General features: G+C 44.7%; 1 protein-coding gene across 2 annotated transcripts in view; it reads right to left on the bottom strand.

Annotated features, from left to right (window-relative positions):
• TMCC2 (transmembrane and coiled-coil domain family 2) overlaps positions 1-22,832 on the bottom strand; it is a 252,850-nt gene that overhangs the window by 78,287 nt on the left and 151,731 nt on the right. For both annotated transcript variants that reach the window (XM_077481293.1, XM_077481294.1), the window contains one exon: positions 18,609-18,872. In XM_077481293.1, coding sequence (XP_077337419.1) covers positions 18,609-18,872 — 264 coding nt within the window. The remainder of the gene's footprint in view (positions 1-18,608; positions 18,873-22,832) is intronic.

The following is a 22,832-nucleotide window of genomic DNA, read 5'->3' as shown; positions in this document are numbered from 1 at the left end:
CCCTATGTGAATGAGTATGGCGTACAATGTACCCCTACCCATTCACCTGTAAAATAAAGTACAAAAAAAACCACAACACACAAGATAAAATAGTTTATTGCACAGCTCCGGGGGTCTTCCGTCTTCGAGGGTCTTTTTGCCGGACTCGCCACGGCCTCTTCTTCCGACTTCGGGGGACTTGTCCCCCTCTTCGGTTCTTCTGCCGGGCCACCGCACCTTCTTATAACTCTTTTACAGGCGGTGTCCCGGTCTTCTGCCGCCGCCGCCTTCCGTTCTTCTTCTTCTTCTTCTCCTGGAGATGTTGACTCGACGCTCTCTCCGGCCGCAATGCCAGGGACTGCCTTCAGGATTTCTAAGGGTGCAAATTTTTGATTTCACTCCTCACTACCTATCACAGTTTCGAAGGCCATAAAATGCCAAAATAGCACAAACCCCCCCCAAATGACCCCATTTTGGAAAGTAGACACCCTAAGCTATTTACTGAGAGGCATGTTGAGTCCATGAAATATTTTATATTTTGCCACAAGTTGCAGGAATATTACAATTTTTTTTTTTGCACAAAGTTGTCACTAAATGATATATTGCTCACACATGCTATGGGCTTAAGTGAAATTACACCCCAAAATAAATTCTGCTGCTTCTCCCGAGTACGAGGATACCACATGTGGGGGACTTTTTGGGAGTCTAGCCACGTACGGGACCCCGAAAACCGAGCACCGCCTTCAGGGTTTAAATATAAAACGCTACCAAAAAAAAATGTTAGCGATCGCAGGGATCAGGCCTGACTCTATGAACACTGCAGTTATTGGTTTAGTGTTTTGTAAGTGACAGTGATCGATCGATACTGCACTTGGGTAGGCTGGGCGGAGGGGCAAAACGCAGGTGCCAGCAGGTATCTGGGCTGATCCCGCTAACAATGCGTTTTTTTGGAACCCTAAACTGCTGGGGACGCTAGTATAGATCTGATCAGAGCAGATATTGATCTGTTCAGATTCTATACCATTACGGGAGGTGTATGCTTTGCGCGTGGGTGTTAGCGGTACTGGCACTAACCTAGCGCTGCCTGGGGCGACGCAGACCCTGACCCTAAAACCTAATTGATATCACCCGCCGGGTGATCAGGGGGTTAAACCTTTATTGGGTAATAAATGGTGAGTGCCCTGATGCTATAAAAAGCAAACTAACTAACCAGAGTCACCCGTAACACTTATACTGTGACCACTGGTGAAAGGGTTAACTAGGGGCAATCAGGGGGTTAAAATCTTTATTAGGTAGTATATGGGGGTCCCTGGTGCTATATAAAAACCTGACGGGGAACCTAAATAACTAACTGGCTAACCAGCGTCACAAGTGGCACTTATATGGTGATCGCTAGTGAAAGGGTTAACTAGGGGCAATCGGGGAGTTAAAACCATTATTGGGTAGTATATGGGGGTGCCTAGCGCTATAAAAACCTGGCGGTGAACCTAAAAAAATAACTAGCTACCTAGCGGCACTAGTGACACTTATGCAGCGATCAGAAAAATGATCGCTTAGTGACACTGGCAAAAGGGGGTGAAAGGGTTAACTAGGGGCAATCAGGGGGTTAAAACCATTATTCGATAGTATATCGGGGTACCTAGTGCTATAAAAACCTGGCGGTGAACCTAAAAAAATAACTAGCTACTTAGCAGCACCAGTGACACTAATGCAGCGATCATAAAAAAGATCGCTTAGTGACACTGGCAAAAGGGGGTGAAAGGGTTTACTAGGGGCAATCAGGGGGTTAAAACCATTATTGGGTAGTATATCGGGGTATCTAGCGCTATAAAAAACCTGGCGGTGAACCTAAAAAAATAACTAGCTACTTAGCGGCACCAGTGACACTAATGCAGCGATCAGAAAAATGATCGCTTAGTGACACTGGCAAAAGGGGGTGAAAGGTTAACTAGGGGCAATCAGGGGGTTAAAACCGTTATTGGATAGTATATCGGGGTACCTAGCGCTATAAAAACCTGGCGGTGAACCTAAAAAAATAACTAGCTACTTAGCGGCACCAGTGACACTAATGCAGCGATCAGAAAAAAGATTGCTTAGTGACACTGGCAAAAGGGGGTGAAAGGGTTAACTCTAGGGGCAATCAGGGGGTTAAACCTTTATTGGGGGGTGGTAGGGGGCTACCCTGGACCTAACACTAATTGCCCTGACAGTTTTTACTTTTACAACTGACACTAAATGCAGTGATCAGAAAATAAATGATCACTGCAATCAGTGACACTGTGACTGGGAGAGGGGGGGGGGGGTGATCGGGGGGGGGGGGGGGTTTGTGTGCCTATGTGTGCCTACATGTCAGTGTAGTGTTGGTGCACACTTACTTTCTCTCTTCTCCTCGCAGTCCGGTCAAAAAGACCGCCCCGAGGAGAATGACATCACTTCCTCCCTGCCTGTGTTTACTATAGACAGCGGGGGAAGCTTCTCATTCGCCAGGAGCGATCGAGAGGGGATGGCCAGAAACCAACGGCCATCCCCTCATCCCAGATCGCTCCTGAAGCTAAACGGGCCGCCGCATCCAGCGGGAGGGGGACCGATCGGACCCCCCACCATCTGGAAGGCAAGCACGTACATGTACGTGCTTGTGCCTGTACATGCCATTCTGTTGACGTACATTGCCATACGGCGGTCCTCAAGTGGTTAAATAAACTATAGTAAACCGTTTGAACTACTCGTAGCTTAAATTGCGATCAAATGTACTCTGGATTTCTGGCATAATATACTAGAGGTAGGGGGCGCAGAGTCATGGGGACAAGGTGCTCTGAGGTGTGGGCACAAAGCTGGTATGGTCCAGGGGGGAACTCGCTTGTTCCCCCCTTTCCTGACCTGCTGGACTGTGTGCTTAGATAAGGGTCTGTTTTTTTTTTTAAGGGGGACACCATACCGTTTTTTTTTGGCATGGGGTTTCCCCTCAAAACCCATACCAGACTGGGAGTCTGGATGGTCTTGGGGGGGGGGGGGGGCAAACCATATTTATTTTCAACTTGGGTGGGGTTCTCCCATCAAGATCCCAAGAGCACAAGTCGCAGGCCCCAAGTCGCATCAGTTAAGACGATGATGCAACGTTACAGGATCTGACAAAAGTGAGTACACCCCTCACATATTTCATTATATCTTTTCATGTGGCAACGTTGAAGAAATTACACTTTGCTACAATGTAAAGTACTGAGCGTACAGCTTGTATAACAGTGTACATTTGCTGTCCTCTCAAAATAACTCAACACGCAGCCTTTAATGTCTAAATCACTGGAAACAAAAGTGAGTACACCCCTAAGTCCAAATTGAGCCCAAAGTGTCAATATTTTGTGTGGCCACGATTATTTTCCAGCACTGCCTTAACTGTCTTGGGCATGGAGTTCAACAGAGCTTCACAGGTTGCCACTAGAGTCCTCCATGACAACATCACGGAGCTGATGGATGTTAAAGACCTTGCACTCCTCCACCTTCCATTTGAAGATGCCCCACAGATACTCAATAGGGTTTAGGTCTGGAGACATGCTTGGCCAGTCCATTACCTTTACCCACAGCTTCTTTAGCAGGCAGAGATCGTCTTGGAGGTGTGTTTGGGGTCATTATCATGTTGGAATACTACCCTGAGGCCCAGTCTCCAAAGGGAGGGGATCATGCTCTGCTTCAGTATGTCACAGTAGATGTTGGCATTCATGGTTCCCTGAATGTAGCTCCCCAGTGCCAGCAGCACTCATGCAGCTCCAGACCATGACATTCCCACCATCACGCATGACTGTAGGTATTCCTCACCTGGATGCCGCCACACATGCTTGACACCATCTTAACCAAATAAGTTTATCTTGGTCTCATCAGACCACAGGACATGCTTCCAGTAATCCATGTCCTTAGTCTACTTGTCTTCAGCAAACAGTTTGTGGGCTTTCTTGTCTTATGCATCATCTTTAGAAGAGGCATCCTTCTGGGACAACAGCCATGCAGACCAATTTGATGCAGTGTGCAGCGTATGATCTGAGCACTGACAGGCTGACCCCCCCACCCCTTCAACCTCTGCAGCAATGCTGACAGCACTCGTATGTCTATTTACCAAAGACAACCTCTGGATATGACTCTGAGCACGTGCAATCAACTTCTTTGGTCGATCATGGTGAGGCCTGTTCTGAGTGGAACCTTTCCGGTTAAACCGCTGTATGGTCTTGGCCACCGTGCTGCAGCTCAGTTTCAGGGTCTTAGCAATCTTCTTATAGCTAAGACCATCTTTATGTAGAGCAACAAATTTTTTTTCAGATCATGTTGAAGTTCCAGTGACCAGTATGAGAGAATGAGAGTGGTAATACCAAATTTAAACACACCTGAGACCTTGTAACACTAACAAGCCACATGACACCAGGGAGGGAAAATGGTTAATTGGGCTCAATTTGGACATTTTCACTTCTGTTGCCAGCGGTTTGGACAATAATGGCTTTGTGTTGAGTTATTTTGAGGGGAAATTTACACTGTTATACAAGCTGTATACTCAACACTTTACATTGCAGAAAAGTGTAATTTCTTCAGTGTTGTCACATGAAAAGATATACTAAATTATTTACAAAAATGTGAGGGGTGTATTCACTTTTGTGAGATACTGTACATTCAAATCAATGGCTTAAAAGTTTGCCCAAGTAGGACCAAAGTAGTGCAGGAACCTTCTTCAGTTGGAACGACTTGTGTCGGACCAGTTTAGATGGCTCTCATAAGGAACCATTGATTTATACACGTCATGTGCTCAACATGCATGACATGTGCTCCCTAAGTCGGAGCTTATGTGGCACCAGTGTGAACCGGGCCGCATAAGTGAAGAAATGAAGAACTAGAATCATTTATCAGTAACTACTCAAATTCTTGCAAAGGTCTAATAATTATTGAATATTTTCGATGGTATGGAAACTGATATCGGAGAAGTAGGGCCTAACTGATAGAAGTAGAATTTAAAATTATACCCTCACAAAGTACCTTAAAAATGGGTGAGCAAATCACAGAAGCCATGAAGCCAATAATCCTGAAACATAATATTGTTTCTCCTTTTTTTTTTATCCCTGTCTTTTGTTGTCAATGAAAATGCCTGCTGACCTCTAGTATGGGAAGCTTGGCTTGTCTTCATTGGTTTGCCATCCCTGACTTAAAACTTGCATTAAAAAAAAAAAAATAAACACAAAAAAGGGCATTGCTTACATTTTGTATCTACCCTATTTATGTGCACTTTCTGTTTTGCAAATTGACTGTGGTTTAATAAGGCTTCAAATATATGGCACGCTAGAAGAAAAAAGGAGGGCTTCGAAGCCAAGGCTGGAATTAAAGAAAGACCATGCAGCCTGTGGCCTAGGGCACTGGGGCTGCCATAGGCTGTGCCCAGCAATATACTGTACTACATAGCTGCCAATGACTCCATTGATAAATTAGAAAAGCACTGGTATCCCAGCTTATAGTACTATTTTCTTACTTTTGATTTCATGTCCTTGGTCAGTCAGTCTTTGTAGTAGGGTCCAAGTAATGACATACTCTGACTCTATTAGGTACACTTTGCTAGTACTGGGTTGGACCCCCTTTTGCCTTCAGAACTGCCTTAATTCTTCATGGCATAGATTCAACAAGGTGTTGGAAACATTCCTCAGAGATTTTGATCCATATTGACATGATAGCCTCATGCATTTGTTGCACATTTGTCAGCTGCACATACATGATGCGAATCTCTTGTCTCACCACATACCAAAGGTGCTCTATTGGTTTGGTCACCGTGGAGGTCATTGGAGTACAGTGAACTTGTTGTCATGTTTAAGAAACAAGTTTGAGAGGGTTTGAGCTTTGTGACATGGTGCATTAAACCGCTGGAAGTAGCCATCAGAAGATGGGTACACTGTAGTCATAAGGGGAAGGACATGGTCAGCAACAATACTCAGGTAGGCTGTGGCATTTAAACAATGCTCAATTGGTACTAAGGGGCTCAAAATGTGCTAAGAAAATATCCCCCCCACACCATTTCACCATCACCAGCCTAAACCGTTGATATGAGGCAAGATGGATCCATGCTTTTATGTTGTTTATGCCAAATTCTGATCCTACCATCTAAATGTCAGAGCTGAAACTGAGACTCATCAGACCAGGCAATGTTTTTCCAATCTTCTATTGTCCATTTTTGGAGAGCTTATGCAAATTGTAGCCTCAGCTTCCTGTTCATAGCTGAAAGGAGTGGCACCCGGTATGGTCTTCTGCTACTGTAGCCCATTTGCTTCAAGGTTCGATGTGTTGTGCATTTAGAAATGGTTTTCTGCATACCTTGGTTGTAACGAGTGGTTATTTGAGTTACCGTTCTCAAACCAGTCTGCCCAATCTCCTCTGACATCAACAAGGCAATTTTGTCCTCACAACCTCCACTCACTGGATATTTTCTCTTTTTTGGACCAATCTCTGTAAACCCTATAGCTCGTTGTGTAAGAAAAAAACAGTAGATCAGCAGTTTTTGAAAAACTTAGATTGGCACCAACAACCATGCCACGTTCAAAGTCACTTAAATCCCCTTCCCTCCCCCATTCTGATGCTCGGTTTCAGCTTCAACAAGTCGTCTTCACCACTTCTAGATGCCTAAATGCATTGAGCTGCTGCCATGTGATTGGCTGATTAGAAATTTGTCTTACCAAGAAATTGAACAGGTGTACCTAATAAAGTGGCCGGTGAGTATATTATTTCAACATATATTGGAGAATATTCACCTAGTCACTTACAGTTAAAGTGGGGGATATTCAAAGCACTCTAGGTATTCTTTAATGCGTGATGGCCAAGCTTGTCCAGGAAAAAAAATGGCCAGGGTGGATAACACAGCTGATCACTATTATTTTTTTCCCTAACAAGCTGGAGCTTACCACGCACCTACCTCTTTATATGCAATATCACCCAAAATCTGTGATGCAAACTTGCATGTTTGTAAAAATAGTTTGTAATAATATATTGTTTTCTGACTGGATAGTGCATGGCAGCCACTGTCTTGTGTCAATAGGCATCTTAAGAGTTACAGGAATAACTGGGAACACTGCTTTACATGACCAACGTGTTCTGGGAAAGGTGGAGGTGGGTGTGTAAGATGTGTAAGTGAAAGAAAAGGGGTTATTTGCTCTCTGCTCGACCTCAACACAAGCGCCATGGGCTTTCTGCATTTTGGTGTTCTGACCAGAATAAGCTATAGCAGATACCCTGAAAAGACAAGCCTCTGCACACCATAATTATGACAGGTAAAAATTGACTGAATTTGGCTCTGAAACTGAGCCAAAGACACACAGTACCCTTCTGGTGTGCGCTCTGCGGCCGCCCCGTAGATGTGTGAACCGGTTCCATTGTTAGCCGGTCACAGTCTCCTGTTATGCGAATTGCATGCAGGGAAAGCCGCATGCAATTCGCATAGGTGTGAATCCACCCTAAATGAGAGTAAACAAGAAACCATGTACAATTTAAATGTTACTTATACAGCTCCTACACATTACAAGAGGCCACTTAAAAATCTTTAAAACCTGCTATATATTAATACCAGCTTGTTCGTTCAGAACTTCTTTGTTCCCTTTTCTTTTTATTTATTTATTTTTTAAAGCAAAATCTGGAGAGCAGAATAGGGCAACAGCGAGAACTGCAATTTTCTGAAGATTGTCAGACAACCTTTCTACACAGGGCAGGCATTAATAGGACTACATAAAAGCTTTCGGGAAAATAACTGCAAGACACACTTTTCTTTTATTTTGGAATCTCTTTTATACCAGCCCTGTAAGATCATCTGCAAATGCAAAGAAAGTGATCTGACAATGCACAGAATACGAAAGTTGCCCCTGCTGTCTTGTTCTTTCTCCCTTATGTCTTATGCTTATGGACAGAAAAAGACATGGGATACAGTTTCAGGAACAAGATGCTTGTCTACCATTATGTCTGCAAACATGAAAGTGTTTGTTTTGTACATGAAGAACAATATTAGTAGTCTTTTATTTCCTGTGATTATGAAACTGTGATCAGGGTTGTGGCATGAGCATTAACTCTGAAAGACATCCTTCTTTGTCTTTGCAAAAAGTTTGGAACTGTGCGGTACTAATTTTCTTTATGGCAAAAGAGGCTCCTCAGGCATTCCATTATAGAGCAGCTAGATTTTATGTAATTTAACATGAATAATAGGATTTTTGTACTCACCATAGTACTTCTCTTAGTTATTATCTAGCTGTGCCACTCAACAGACTAACTGCTTCCTGCCCAGAAGCTATGTATATGCGGCCTTGGAAACAATCGGTTTTACCAGGATCATGGCCTCCGATGTTTGGAGGTTCTAAGTAATTTCTACCAAAAATAACAAAAATTCAGATTATAACATGTATGTAAACATTTTTTAAATAGTTTTGGTAGGCAAGTGGCTAAGCAATGTAAGGGTACACTGCCACCTACAGGAGAAATAGATGCTTAAAACTTGAAGGCCAGCCCCCATGAGGCTACAACTTTTCTCAACTCACACCTGCTTAGTTGTAGAAAGCAGTCCAAGAGGACACAATCATATATATGAGGGGAGGGAGCAGTGTCCCTCAAATGACCCTTAGAAAAGGATTTTCTCTCTCATTCATTGAGGGACACATCTTGATGATAATTAACGTGGTATTAGATCCAAACATTTATTATATTTCTGCTTACCAATTTTTAGATGTGCTGGCTGCATTTGTTTTCTTTTAAGCTATTTTCACCTGGTTAATTCAGCCAGTAAATCTGTTTTCAAAAGAACAAGCTATCTTAAAAAAATGTTTCAGTTACAGGGATGAGATAAACAATTTACTATTGTAAGGGGGAAAAACCTAAAAAAGAAAACTAATGCAGCTACCACATCTGATTGGTAAGCTGCAGTATATTACTTTTTTGGTTTTGGATTTAATACCGCTTTAAGCAAGGCAGAGCCATCCAAAAGCAATACAAACAGGGGGGCGAGCACCCCAACACAAACACAGGAGAACTAGACCAACAACAGATAGCCAAGGGAAACCAAAGGCATTAAACACAAACTTGCAATACATTTTGACCAAACTTACATCTGCCGAGGTAGACACAATGACCAAGGAGAACATACCAAAATCCTCCAGCCTCCCAAATATCCTAATGAAGGTTGAGGCCTTGTGAAACAGAGACTAGCTAATTTATAGGGATAGGCAGAGTAATACATGTATGCAATAGTTATATAGGCTATAATAGATTGTGTAATATTGTATAGATTACTTCAAGAGAATAAAAAATATAACATTTATAGTTGGAGTGGAGGCCTGACAGGGGGAAAACCCCTTGTAAAAGAATAAATCAACAAAGATTAACAAGAGGAAAGGAAACAAATAATATACTTGACCTTGATAGTGCTAAAGGCCAAATGTTGCTCTGATCCCAAAAGGAGGAAAGGAACCCCCAGCTTGTTGCTGGTTATCCATATCTGCTGCCTGTTCTAACCTCCAGCTTGGTTATCCATGTCATAGTTAGCACCCTGACAGCTATCAACTTGGAAAAAAAAAAAAAAGAGGTGGGAGTGCACCTTCATGCTTAAGGTCCGGTTGTGGAATGTCATCATGGCGCTTGCTTGGCACCTTTTCTGCAAGTTTGAAGTAGGGAGCCAACAGCCTGAACCTGCTCTCAGTGCTCTGCACAGAGCCAGACTGGAAGAGTAGTTTCTGTGGGGGGTTACTGATGAAAGAGGGAGCAAGTGAGAACACTAAGGTAAGGGAGACTCAAATGTAAGGGGTACTCTGGGGACTCTGATGTAAAGGGAGCTTTGGGAACCCTGATTTAGATAAGAGTGCTGGGAACTCTGATGTAAGTGGGGCTTACATCAGAGTTACCCTTTACACCACAGCATTTGCCCTTACATCTGAGTTCCTCCTCCCCCCATAATTCAGGGTTTCCAGAACATCCCTTACATTAGAGTTCCTCTTTATAATAGAGTCCACCGAGTGGCCTCTTACAGTGTAAGGGGGAACTCTACAAACTCAGATGTAAGGGGGCACACTGCATACTGATGTAAAGGATAAAGGGGGGCTCTGGGAATCTTGATTAACTACTTTCCCCCCTTCCTGGACAATTTTCAGCTTCCAGCGATGTTGCATTTTAAATGACTACTACCGTGTTTCCCCGAAAGTAAGACAGTGTCTTACTTTGTTTTTATCCCCAAAAGCCCCACTATGTCTTACTTTCGGGGTATGTCTTATATTGGAAAAAAATTGTCGAATTTTTTGTTGTAACCATAAAATTAACATTTATTAACAACCTGAACAGTATTGTATTCACCACAAAACAGTTTTATAAAAGGAAGTGCCAAGAATGTCTTGTTACAACATTGCATAACATGTAAAACAATGAAAAATGGTAAGAACGAACAGTGGAATACTGGAAGATAAAACAGATTTATGTGTGATGCAGTAACACCTGCTGTATTTAATCCAGTGTGACACCTGCTGATACCCACTGGGTTACATACAGCAGATGATACCCCAGTATGCCAGTGTGTATGTTTTACTGATGTATGATTAATACTGTGTGCATTACCGTATTTTAAGCAGGAGGCGGCAGTGACAAGTGCAGGGGACGGCGCGGTGACGTATGGAGAGGGGGACGGCTCAGGCGTGGGTAGGAGGCGGCGCTCATTAAGATCAGAGGGAAATGGCAGAGGCGGCGACGTATGGAGAGGGGGGCGGTGCGGACGTGGGCAGGAGGTGGCGCGCAGCTAGATGAGAGGGAGGCGGCAATACCCCCGTGTTTCCCCGAAAGTAAGACATATGTCTTAATTTCGGGGTACGGCTTATATTAGCCGACCCCTCTGAAACTCCCGATACGTCTTACAATCGGGGGTGTCTTACTATCGGGGAAACAGGGTACGTGGTCATGTAACACTGTTCTCAAACAATTTTTTTTATAATTTTCTTCCCACAAATAGAGCTTTCTTTTGATGGTATTTGATCACCTCTAGGGTTTTTATTTTTTGCTAAACAAACAAAACAAAAAACAAAAAAAAGACCGACATTTTTGAAAAAAAATTATTTCTTTGTCTCTATTATAAAATGTTGTTTTCTCCTTCACTGATGGGCACCGATAGGTGGCAGTGATATGCAGCACTGATGGGGACTGACAGGCGGCATTGATGGGCACTGACAGGCAGCACTGATGGGCACTGTTTACCGGCACTTCCTGGTTCACGCAATGATCAGCTGTGATTGGTCACAGCTGATCATATGGTAAGGAGCCTCCGTCAGAAGCTCCTTACCATGATAAGAGATACAGAGTGTCAGACTGACACGCAGCACTCGCGATCGCTGCGCTGTGAGCCCCCCAGGTGCGATTCGGCATGTTATCCTGCTGGCCGTCATAGGATGGCCAGTTAGGATAACAGGACCACCGCTGGGCCGTCATTCTGCTATAGGCCAGACGGGAAATGGTTAACCTCCCTGGCGGTATGATTATTTCAGATTTTTGGTGCTGAAAGTGGTACAATTATTTTGCATGGAAATTTGGCGTTTTATATTGTAGTCCTGTAATTCTTAGGAATAACTCACATAAATCTGTCAAAACCAGAGTCTAATAGACATCCCGGATATGATAAAGTTTGAAAAATGTATCATAAATTATAATATAATAAATAACTTTAAATAATTATACCAAATAATAATATAATAATAATAAAAATTATTCAATAATGTAATCAAATCAAAAACACTGAAATTTGCTCAGTTGCAGAATTGTCACTGTCATTACTTTTCAATATTTGATGATGGATCTCCCCACAAATCGCTATCGCTCAATTCTGCAAGTGATTCTAATTTATTATCACTGTTTTCTAGCTGGTCTAAAACCACTTTTGATGTAAAGGCACAGTTTTGGTTGCTATGGATAATCTCCAGTTTCCAGGGAGAAAGAACAGTTTTTATAATATAAAACTACATGCAGGCCACTGGGCAGACCACTAGGGACAAATGGGATGTGAAATAATTTCATACAGTAATGTAATCTGTAAGATTACAGTGTACTGTATGTATAGTGTGTTTCACTTTTTGAATTGGCGCCGCTCTCCATCCCTGTGCATCGCAACGTTCGCAGGTAACGGAGCCCTGCTCCATGATGAATCGAGCGGAGGACGAGCCACTCACACTGCGGGCAGACTTCGCAGGATCCAGGGGACAAGGTAAGTAAGCTCTTCCTGGATCCTGCGATGCGATCCCAAGTCTCGGGGTTACTGCTTTTGGTTCTGAAATTCCACTCTGAGCCAGGCTCGGGAATACCGCCAGGGAGGTTAAAGGGGAATGCTGTGAACTCTGATGTAAGTAGGGTTACCAGAGACCCCCTAAAATCATAGTTCACCTTTACACCAGTCTGCAGCGTTTCCCCTTACATCAGAGTTCTCAGTTTTCCCCATTCAATCAGGGTTCCCAAAGCATCCTTTACATCAGAGTCCCCAGAGTTTCACACTTACATCAGAGTCTGCAGAGTTCTCCTTTACAGTGTAAGGGAACTCTATGAGTTCAGATGTAAGAGAGAACGCTGCGGATTCAGATGTAAAGGGGAACTCTGCATACTCTACTTTAAGGGAGAATGCTGTCGAGTCACATGTAAGGGGGAACACAAGGTCCTCTGGAGACACTGATGTATAGGGTAATGGTAGGGACTTTGATGTAAGGTGGAGCGCTGACATAAGGCGGGATACCGATATAAGGGGGAATCTGCAGACTCTGATGTAAAGAGGGACTGCTGAACTCTATGGGGCTGATTTACTAAGATGAATGTGCCGCGCCAGTTCATACCTCAATTTGTGCGCCAGATAAATTATCAAGTGAGCGAATGAACCGGCGCTCGCATAAGCGCAACACATAATATGCCGGCGCAATAATTAATAGCGCATGCCGCATCATTAACAGTCCATTCACACAGGGGCAACACGACTTCCAGCGTGACTTTGGGAGGCAACTTGGACATGACTTGAGTGTGAATCACAGCGCAACTTGGGGCAACTTACAGCAAGACTTTAAGTCGCCCCCAGGCCAGGCGACTTTAATAAAAAAAAAAACGGCATGGGTTCCCCTCCAAGAGCATACCAGGCCCTTAATGGCTGGTATGGATATTAAGGGGAATCCCGTGCAAAAAAAAAAATGCGTGGGGGTCCCCCTCAAAATCCATACCAGACCCTTATCCGAGCACGCAACCTGGCAGGCCGCAGGAAAAGAGGGGGGGACAAGAGAGCGCCCCCCCTTCCTGAACCGTACCAGGCCACATGCCCTCAACATTGGGAGGATGCTTTAGGGTCCCCCCAAAGCACCTTGTCCCCATGTTGATGAGGACAAGGGCCTCATCCCCACAACCCTGGCCGGTAGTTGTGGGGGTCTGCGGGCGGAGGGATTATCGGAATCTGGAAGCCCCTTTAACAAGAGGACCCCCAGATCCCGGCCTCCCCCGTGTGAAATGGTAAGTGACAAAAGCGTTAAAAGTCACAAGAGACAGTTTTTAACAATTCCTTTATTAAAGTCTTCTTCTTTCATCTTCTTTCTTCTCGTCTTCTTCCTTTCTTCATGCTTCGGTTTCTTCCTCCATCTTCTTCTTCCTCCAATCCTCTTCTTCTTGCTGCGGTGTTCTCGTCCTGCATCTTCCTCCACGGCATTTCTTCTTCGTTCTTGGGCCACTCCGCGCAATGGTAGGCTCCCGCTGTATGACAGGTCTTATATAATGGAACCGTGCATCAGAGGGGGCGGCGTCACCGGGTGGCCCCGCCCTCCTTTATATAAGACCTGTCAGAAGAAGAGAAGCGTCACACAGCCGGAACCTCCCATTGCGCAGAGCGGCATGAGAATTAAGAAGAGACGCTGTGGAGGAAGATGCCGGACGAAAACACCGGAGCAAGAAGAAGAGGATCGGAGGAAGATGAAGATGGAGGAACAAAAAGGAAGGATGAAGAAAGGAAGAAGGAACAAGACCAGAATAAAGAAGACTTTAATAAAAGAATTGTCAAAAACTGTCTCTTGTTATTTTTAACACTTTTGTCACTTTTTTGGAGAAATGCTTACCATTTCACACAGGAGGGGAGGACGGGATCTGGGGGTCCCCTTGTTAAAGAGAGCTTCCAGATTCTGATAACCCCCCCATCCGCAGACCCCCACAACCACCGATCAGGGTTGTGGGGATGAGGCCTTTGTCCTCATCAACATGGAGACACGGTGCTTTGGGGGGGACCCCAAAGCATCCTCCCAATGTTGAGGGCATGTGGCCTGGTACGGTTCAGGAGGGTCTGGTATTGATTTTGAGGGGGACCCGCATGCCATTTTTTTTTTGTTGCGGGGTTCCCCTTAATATCCATACCAGACCTGAAGGGCCTGGTATGGAATTTCGAGGGACCCTCACGCATTTTTTTTCCTCATTTTTTTTCTTAATGCTAACATGTGTGCAAATAGCCTTTAAAAAACCCATAGAAGTGAACCAGCGCAAAAAAACAAAAAGTCAAGTTGAGAGGTGCACCTGTTCAACTTATGCAAATTAACCTACGCGGCTTGACATTTACTAAGATTTTGCTGGCGCAGTGAACCAGAGCACTTGAACGGGCGCAAATGCCGCTTGCGCAGTGCATATATTGACCTAGCGCAGTTCCGAGTGTATTTGCAGACGCAGCAAGCTTGCTCAGAGAAAGTTACTTTTCCGTTCTATTTTGGGCATATTTGTTACTTGGACAGTTATATCTATACTTCCTCACATCACCCCACAGCACCCCAATAATATTGGAACTTCTAGCTTCTTTTAATTCTGAGTTGAAGAATGTGTGCGCCAGGTCTATAGCGACGCACAGATCCGGCATGCTAATAGTAAATGGGGAATTGCGCTGTGTTACAGGAGCAAATGCTTTGTGAATACGAAAACGGCCGTTGCACGTTGGCGTGCGCCGCAACTCATGGTGCAAACCTTTTGTAAATCAGCTCCTATATGTTGTTTTTTGTTACTGTGTTTGTTTTGTATACATTTTGTTGTATATTACATGACTAAATGTCTAAACTGACCGAATGTCTAAGCTGACCAGCGGTTTAAACATTAATGTTGTGTTATTTTGAGGGGACAGCAAATTTACAGTTATACAAGATGTACACTCATGCCACGTACACACGATCGGACTATCCGGCGGACAAACCACTGGACTTTGCAGTGGAGGTCCGCTGGACTTTCCAAACCAGCGGCCCTGCCCACACACGACCGGACTTTTACGGCGGGCTAGCCTACTATGGCGTGAGTCCGCTGGACTTTTGAAATGAACTTGCCCATACACGGAGAAAAGTCCATTCATTTTGAACACGGCTCCAGGCAGACAGGACTAGTGAAGGAAGTAAATGTCGCCGCCTCCATCGGCAAGATTGACATGTCGCTAGCCCCATCACCTGATATGGACTTAAAGGGGAAGCCCTACGCCAAAAAAACAGTGTGGGGGTCCCCCCATAGTCCATATCAGGCCCTTATCCGAGCACGCAGCCCGGCCAGTTAGGAAAGGGGGTGGGGACGAGCGAGTGACCCCCCCTGAGCCTTACCAGGCCGCATGCCCTCAATTGCGGCCCCCCCACCCCAAAGCACCTTGTCCCCATGTTGATGAGGGCAAGGGCCTCTTCCCGACAACCCTGGCCATTTGTTGTCGGGGTCTGCGGGCGGGGGGGGGGTTTCAGAATCCGGGAGCCTCCTTTAATAAGGGGGCCCCAGATACCGGCCCCCCACCCTATGTGTCTGAGTATGGGGTACATTGTACCCCTACCCATTCACCCGGTGAAAAAAAGTGTAAATAAAAAAAACACAACACAAGTTTTTTAATTAATTTATTGGACAGCTCTGGTGGTCTTCTCTTCTTCCGTCTTGGGGGGTCTTCTGGCCGGACTTCTCCACTATCTTCTGCTAGCTCTTTTACTAGCGGAGGAGCCCGGGTTTCTTCTTCGTCGTCCCCGCTGCCGCCTGGGGGTCTTTTTCCAACTTCGGGGTCTTGTCCCCCTCTTCGGTTCTTCTGCTGGGCCTCTGCTACCTTTTGCTAGCTCTTTTACTAGCGTTGGCCTGGTCTTTCTGTTGTTGTCGCTGCCGCCTTCTTCTCTTCTTCTTCCTTACGATGTTGACACAACGCTCTCTCTGGTCACAATGGTAGGGGCGCGTTGTGCGGCGACTTATATAAGGGCAAGGGTCACCGGGTGATGTCCCGCCCTTATGATGTCACCGCCCCCAGCCCTTGTAAGAAGAAGAGAAGAAGGCGGCGGCAGCGACAGAAGACCGGGCCAACGCTAGTAAAAGAGCTAGCAGAAGATAGTGGAGGCCCGACAGAAGAACCGAAGAGGGGGACAAGACCCCCGAAGAGCGGGACAAGACTCCGAAGTCGGAAGAAGACCCCCAGACGGCGGCGACGACGAAGAAGAAAGCCAGGCTCCTCCGCTAGTAAAAGAGCTAGCAGAAGATAGCGGAGGAGTCCGGGGAGAAGACACTTTTTTTCACAAGGTGAATGGGGAGGGCAGGGCCCCCCCTTCCCCAAAGCACCCCACCATGTTGAGGGCATGCGGCCTGGTACGGCTCAGGAGGGGGGGGGGGGGGGCGCTCGCTCGTCCCCACCCCCTTTGCTAACCGGCCAGGCTGCGTGCTCAGATAAGGGTCTGATAGGGACTTTGGGGGGACCCCCACGCCGTTTTTTCGGAGTAGGGCTTCCCCTTTAAGTCCATACCAGGTGACGGGCCAGCAAGGTGTCAATCTCGCCGATGGAGGTGCCGACATTCACTTCCTTCGCTAGTCCCGTCTACCTGGACTGACTTTTCTCCGTGTGTGGGCAAGTCTGTTCATTTAAAAAGTCAGGCAGACTAGCACACAGACGGGCGGATCGTCTGCCGGACTGCCGAGTGCGGCGGACAATTTTGAGTCAAAACTTCTTTCTAAGTCCACCGGACTTTTGGGGAAAAAAAGTCCTCCGGAGACCACACACGGGAGGATTGTCCGGCGGGATCTGGTCCGCCGGACCAAGTCCGTCGGATAGTCCGATCTGTGTACGGGGCATCACTACTTTACATTGTAGCAAAGTATCATTTCTTCAGTGTTGTCACATGAAAAGATATGATGAAATATTTACAAAAATGTAAGGGGTGTACTGTATAACATGCTTTTAAGGATCTTTATTTTTGTTAGGTTAACAAACGCTTGAACTCTTCTGGTGAATGGTTATCTCTACCAAGCACAAAATCATGAATCATAATAATTAAAGAAAATACGTACAAAATCACCACACATTCCTGTAGACAACCAACTTTACGTGCAAACCATGAGGTAATACATCATATATTTTAGACAATTTATATAAAACAAATCCAGTGCACAGTTCAAATGGAAAGAAGGTAGAAACCATGGGTTTATGGAAAGGTAATAGAAAGCATAGTAATACTTAACAAGGCATAAAGATGGTAAAGACGGTCAATATCTTTTTAAAATCTTCCCCTTCCTTTAAAGATTTCCGTCTGTTCCCTTTGCTATGGCAAGTGAATAGGGACCCAAAAAGTGAAGTTATGAAAGAGTCAGTGTGTAGGGTTTAATAATGGTGCAGTAAATTTATAGTAAATAATTCCGCTGTTACTGTGACATGTTAAAGTGGTTGTAAACCCTTACAACCAACTTTGACCTACAGGTAAGCCTAGATTAAGGCTTACCTGTAGGTCCAAGAAATATATCCTAAACCTACACGGTTAAGGAGATATTTGCCGAAAGACAGGCACCGCTGTCTACGGCGCATGTGGCGTAGACAGCGGCGCGCAGGCGCACTGAGCGCGCCGCGGTCAACGGCGATATGCCGCGTGCGCATGCTCGGTAGTGACGTCATCGCGGCTTCTCCGAATGACAGCGGCGGAGCAGCGAGACCCACCGAGAAGATGGATGCGCCGGACTACAGGGGACAGCGGTGACTTCGCTGGCTCCTGTGTCAGGTAAGTGACACATCAATGACTACTATGCGATACTACTATACTCGCTTCCATCTTCACCCGGTCTTCTTTCCGGGTTTGCGGCTTTGGCGGTATGAATGGCTGAGCCGTGCTGATGTCACTCCCATACATGCATGTGGAAGTCTCCGATTACAGCACATGGCACTGAAAGAAAGGCACGGGTATGCCTTTTCTTCAGAGCGAATGCACCAGTGACATCACCGGCTGCATCTAAAGTGAGTAAATACTTAATAAAATCTGGGTTTCAGGAGGCTTCCTTCAGTGCTATATGACTGGTCTCCCCGCAGCTTTCTCTATAAGCTGCACTCTCCAGCCTCCTCAACATACAATACAGGAGTAGAGCGCTGGAGTGGGGGTGTCATAACAAGCATTTATCCCTTGCAGTTTGCGAGCCCTACTACAACTGTGTTTTTTTACATTTCTGGGCTTTAACACACTACACAATTTTTTGTATTGTTAATTCAATGGTAGCAACAACATACATGTTGAAATGTAAGATATACACAAATAAACTACTATATTCAATACAGAGATGACTGTAAGCTGCTTGGAAGAAGCTGGAGGAAAAAAAAATCTTTTTAAGTACCAAGCTATACAGTTTACACGTGTTAGTATTACCTGCTTGATGCGAGAGGCTTGTTGTCGGTCTGCATTATTTGCCAATTTCAGATACTCTGCCACATTATCGTCCCTGGCCTCTTGCTCAATCTTTATCTGTTCCGTAATCTTAAGGATTTTTTGGTGTAGATGGTCCATGGCTGCTTTAGTGCGCTGTGGATCTGGTGCCCCTTCGGGGACTTCCAGGCTGATGTTTCCTTCCGAGCCTCCATGAAGTGCACTAGGGGGAAGACTCAGTGTACTCAAATCCCCTTTGTCCGATTGCTGATAAAAAAAAAGACGACACGTGTGAGTGATGTAAACAAAACAAGGACTACAACTTAAACCTCAGACTTGGTAATTACAACAATTATTTATTAATATGTTTCTTTAACCACTTCCCATCCGGCCAATGTACATATACGGCTGGGTGGGAGCTCTCTACTTCTGAGAGGACGTTCAGGAACGTCCTTCAGAAGGAGGGGGATCGCGCGCGCGTGTAACCGCGCAGCGGTGCGATCCCGATGTGCTCGTGTCACCCGGACATGCCGCATCTCTGATCGGCAGGAGGGCTCTGTGATTGGCCCTTCTGATCACATTATGGCCATGTCCAATCACGGCCGTCATGTGATGTAAACAAACAGCCGGTTGCTAGGCAATCGGCTCTCCTCTCCTCACACGGAAGTCGTCACTGAGGAGAGGAGAGCAGATCGCTGCAGCCGGCTGGTGATCAGTGAGTATGAGCTGTTTTTACAGCTTTTTACTAACTGATCACCAGTCTAGTATAAACCTACAGTGTAAACACACATGTCACCACAATACACGTCACCACACATGTCCCCAAAACACACATGTCCCCATATAATAAAAAGACATGTCCCCAAATAAAAAAACACATGTTCCCCACATATGTCCCACTAAAATCACATGTTCCAATGATTATCTGCACACATGTACGTGATCACCTGCACACATATGTACATGATCATTTGCGTACATATGTCCGTGATCACACAAACCAATTGTTATACACTTAACGGAATTTTTTTTACCAAAAACATGTAGCAGAATACATTTTGGCTTAAATTTATGACAAAATTAGATTTTATTGGATTTCTTTTAAAATAGAAAAAATAAAATATTGTTTTTTTTCCAAATTTCCGCTTTTTTTGCGCTTATATCGCAAAAAATAAAAAACTGAGTCGTGAATAAATACCACCAATTTGTGCGGACAAAATGATAAAAATTACATTTGGGTACAGTGTAGCATAACCGCGCAATTGTCAATGAAAGTGCGAGAGCGATGAAAGCTGAAAATTGGGCTGGGAAGGAAGGGGGCGAAAGTGCCCTGTATTGTAGTGGTTAAGTACATTCTCACGTGTGGACCTGTTGAGCAATTTATATCACTCAGTTCTTTTTCAATTTAAGCTCTCACAAGCAGCACTCTCCTAACCCTCTTGTTTTGAATGGTATTGTAACTTCATTGTATTCCTTTATATAGTAAAATACCATACAAACCTTTGCCTCTATATAAATCCTGTATAATAATAATAACCTTTTACAGGAAAGATTAAGGTTATGTCCAACCAGCTCTGACATGCTGAGAAGACTTAGCTGTTAGAGAAGATCTTGACTCAGATTCTCATAGAAATGAATTGCCATTTATGGAAAGACTCCCCCTAATATCTCTTGCATCTCAAAGTGGTTGATCTCAGAAAGGAGTTCATAGCTCAGCCAACTCTATTTCTCCCCTTTGAAGATAACCTGTACTGAAATATGGATAATATGTTTATGGTAGTTGCCTGGTTTTCTCTGGCTTCAAAGTTTGAAAAACACCAACCTAAATCAGCATGCAAAAAGTAAAGTCAGAGCAAAGCCAGAACAGATCTGACTACTGTCAGGAACCATGAAACAGACAGAGACCGAAGTACAATCAAATCACACTTGTTTATTAATAAAAATAAAAGGTAAATAGAAAAAAAGCCTAGTCAAGCATAGCCAGAGTCCAGTAGGCAGATCGGGTAGTCAGCCAGTCCAAAGTTCATTAACCAGATCGGGTAATCAGCCAGGCCTGAAGTCAGGGATCCAAGGAGAGCAACCGCAAGCAGGATAAGAAGCCAGGTGGGATGTCAGCAAGCCAGTCTTGAAACAAACAGCAGGAGATGGTTCCCTGTGATGTGACCAACGGGAAGGCAAATGAAAAAGTGAGCAGGAAGGCTTTAAATAGGCTGGTCAGACGAGCATCATCGGGAACAGCTGGTAACTGTGGAAAGAGAAGAGAGCTGGCAATCAGCCAACAGCTGAGCGGCCAGCACAGAGGAGGAAGGGCTAAGCTAGCCCTGACAATTTGTATAGCACTGATTGCTGTATAAATGACAACGGTCCCAAAAATGTGTCAAAAATGTCTGATGTGTCCGCCATCATGTCGCAGTCACAATAAAAATCGCTGATCACCGCCATTACTAGTAAAAAAAAAATATTAATAAAAATGCCATAAAACTATCCCCTATTTTGTAAACACTATAAATTTTGCGCAAACCAATCAATAATCGCTTATTGCGATTTTTTTTACCAAAAATATGTAGAAGAGTATGTATCGGCCTAAGCTGAGAAAAAAAATGTTTTTTTTTAATGTTTTTGGGGATATTAATTATAGCAAAAAGTAAAAAATAATGCATTTTTTTTCAAAATTGTCACTCTATTTTTGTTTATAGCGCAAAAAATAACAACCGCAGGGGTGATCAAACACCACCAAAAGAAAGCTCTATTTGTGGGAAAAAAAGGACATCAATTTTGTTTGGGAGCCATGGCACAATTGTCAGTTAAAACGACGCTGTGCCAAATCGCAAAAAGTGGTCTGGTCTTAAGCCAGTAAAAATGGTCCGGTCTGAAAGTGGTTAAAGGTAACCATCCTCACCTGTGATCTGTTTGCTTCTAATTAGTGTGTGTGTATTTAAAAGGTCAATGAGTTTCTAGACTCCTGACATACCCTTGCATATTTCATCCAGTGCTGCACTGAAGTTTCAGCATTCTGAGTCATGGGGAAAGCAAAAGAATTGTCAAAGGATCTGCGGGAAAAGGTAGTTGAACTGTATAAAACAGGAAAGGGACATAAACAGATCTCCAAGGAATTGAGACTGCCAATCAGCAGTGTTCAAACTCTAATCAAGAAGTGGAAAAAATAGGATTTTTGTACTCACCGTAAAATCCTTTTCTCTGAAGTTCATTGACGGACACAGCTCCATTAATCTTGACTGTATGGTTATTACGCCACCTTCAGGAGAGGACTAGGCAGAACACGTAATACATGTGAAAAACAACAGAATTGTACAGTTCCGCCCGGGGGGGCGGTCCCTCTGGTAATAACCCCTCAGCCTGCTTCCTGCCGCTCAGTATGTCAACAAGCAGTATAATGTAAACCAATAGGAGGGGAGGGTGCTGTGTCCGTCAATGAACTTCAGAGAAAAGGATTTTACAGTGAGTGCAAAAATCCTATTTTCTCTTTTGTTTATTGATGGACACAGCTCCATTAATCTTGACCGTAGGGACGTCCCCAAGCAGTGTAATGACGAGGGGTGGGAACAGCAAAATAACTTCACCCACAACCAGTGAGAGTGGGGGGGGGAGCGAAGGGAAAGGAAAGACAGATTCTGGTGGTAGGGGACTCAATTCATAGGAGGACAGAGAGGCCAATCTGTAACAACAACCTGAAGTGCCGAACTGTATGTTGTCTGCCGAGCGCTCGGGTTCGGCACATCACGGATCTGGTTGACAGATTACTGGGAGGGGCTGGGGAAGACCCAGCTGTCATGGTGCACGTTGGCACCAATGACAAAGTCAGAGGCAGATGGAGTGTCCTAAAGAATGATTTTAGGGACTTGGGAGCTAAATTGAGGAAAAGGACCTCCAAGGTAGTATTCTCAGGAATACTACCAGTACATCGAGCCACACCAGAAAGGAAGAGGGAGATTAGGGAAGTAAACAAGTGGCTCAAAAGCTGGTGTAGTAAGGAGGGGTTTGGGTTCCTGGAGGACTGGGACAACTTCTCAGTCGATAACCGGTACTATAGAAGGGACGGACTGCACCTAAATGAGGAGGGTGCAGATCAGCTGGGATTAAGGATGGCCAAAAAGTTAGAGGGGTTTTTAAACTAGGTGATGGGGGGGAGGGTTCAGAGATAGAGATAGTCAGCATGGAGCATATTCCAGAGGGTAAAATTAGGGGCATTAGTGGTAGGGTAACCAA

This window comes from Lithobates pipiens, unplaced genomic scaffold, assembly GCF_037356315.1.
Source record: "Lithobates pipiens isolate NorthernLeopardFrog02 unplaced genomic scaffold, aLitPip1_a1.2 Scaffold_16, whole genome shotgun sequence".
Lineage (NCBI taxonomy): Eukaryota > Metazoa > Chordata > Amphibia > Anura > Ranidae > Lithobates > Lithobates pipiens.
The sequence above is the reverse complement of the archived record's forward strand: the minus strand, read 5'-3'. Positions and strand labels throughout refer to the sequence as shown.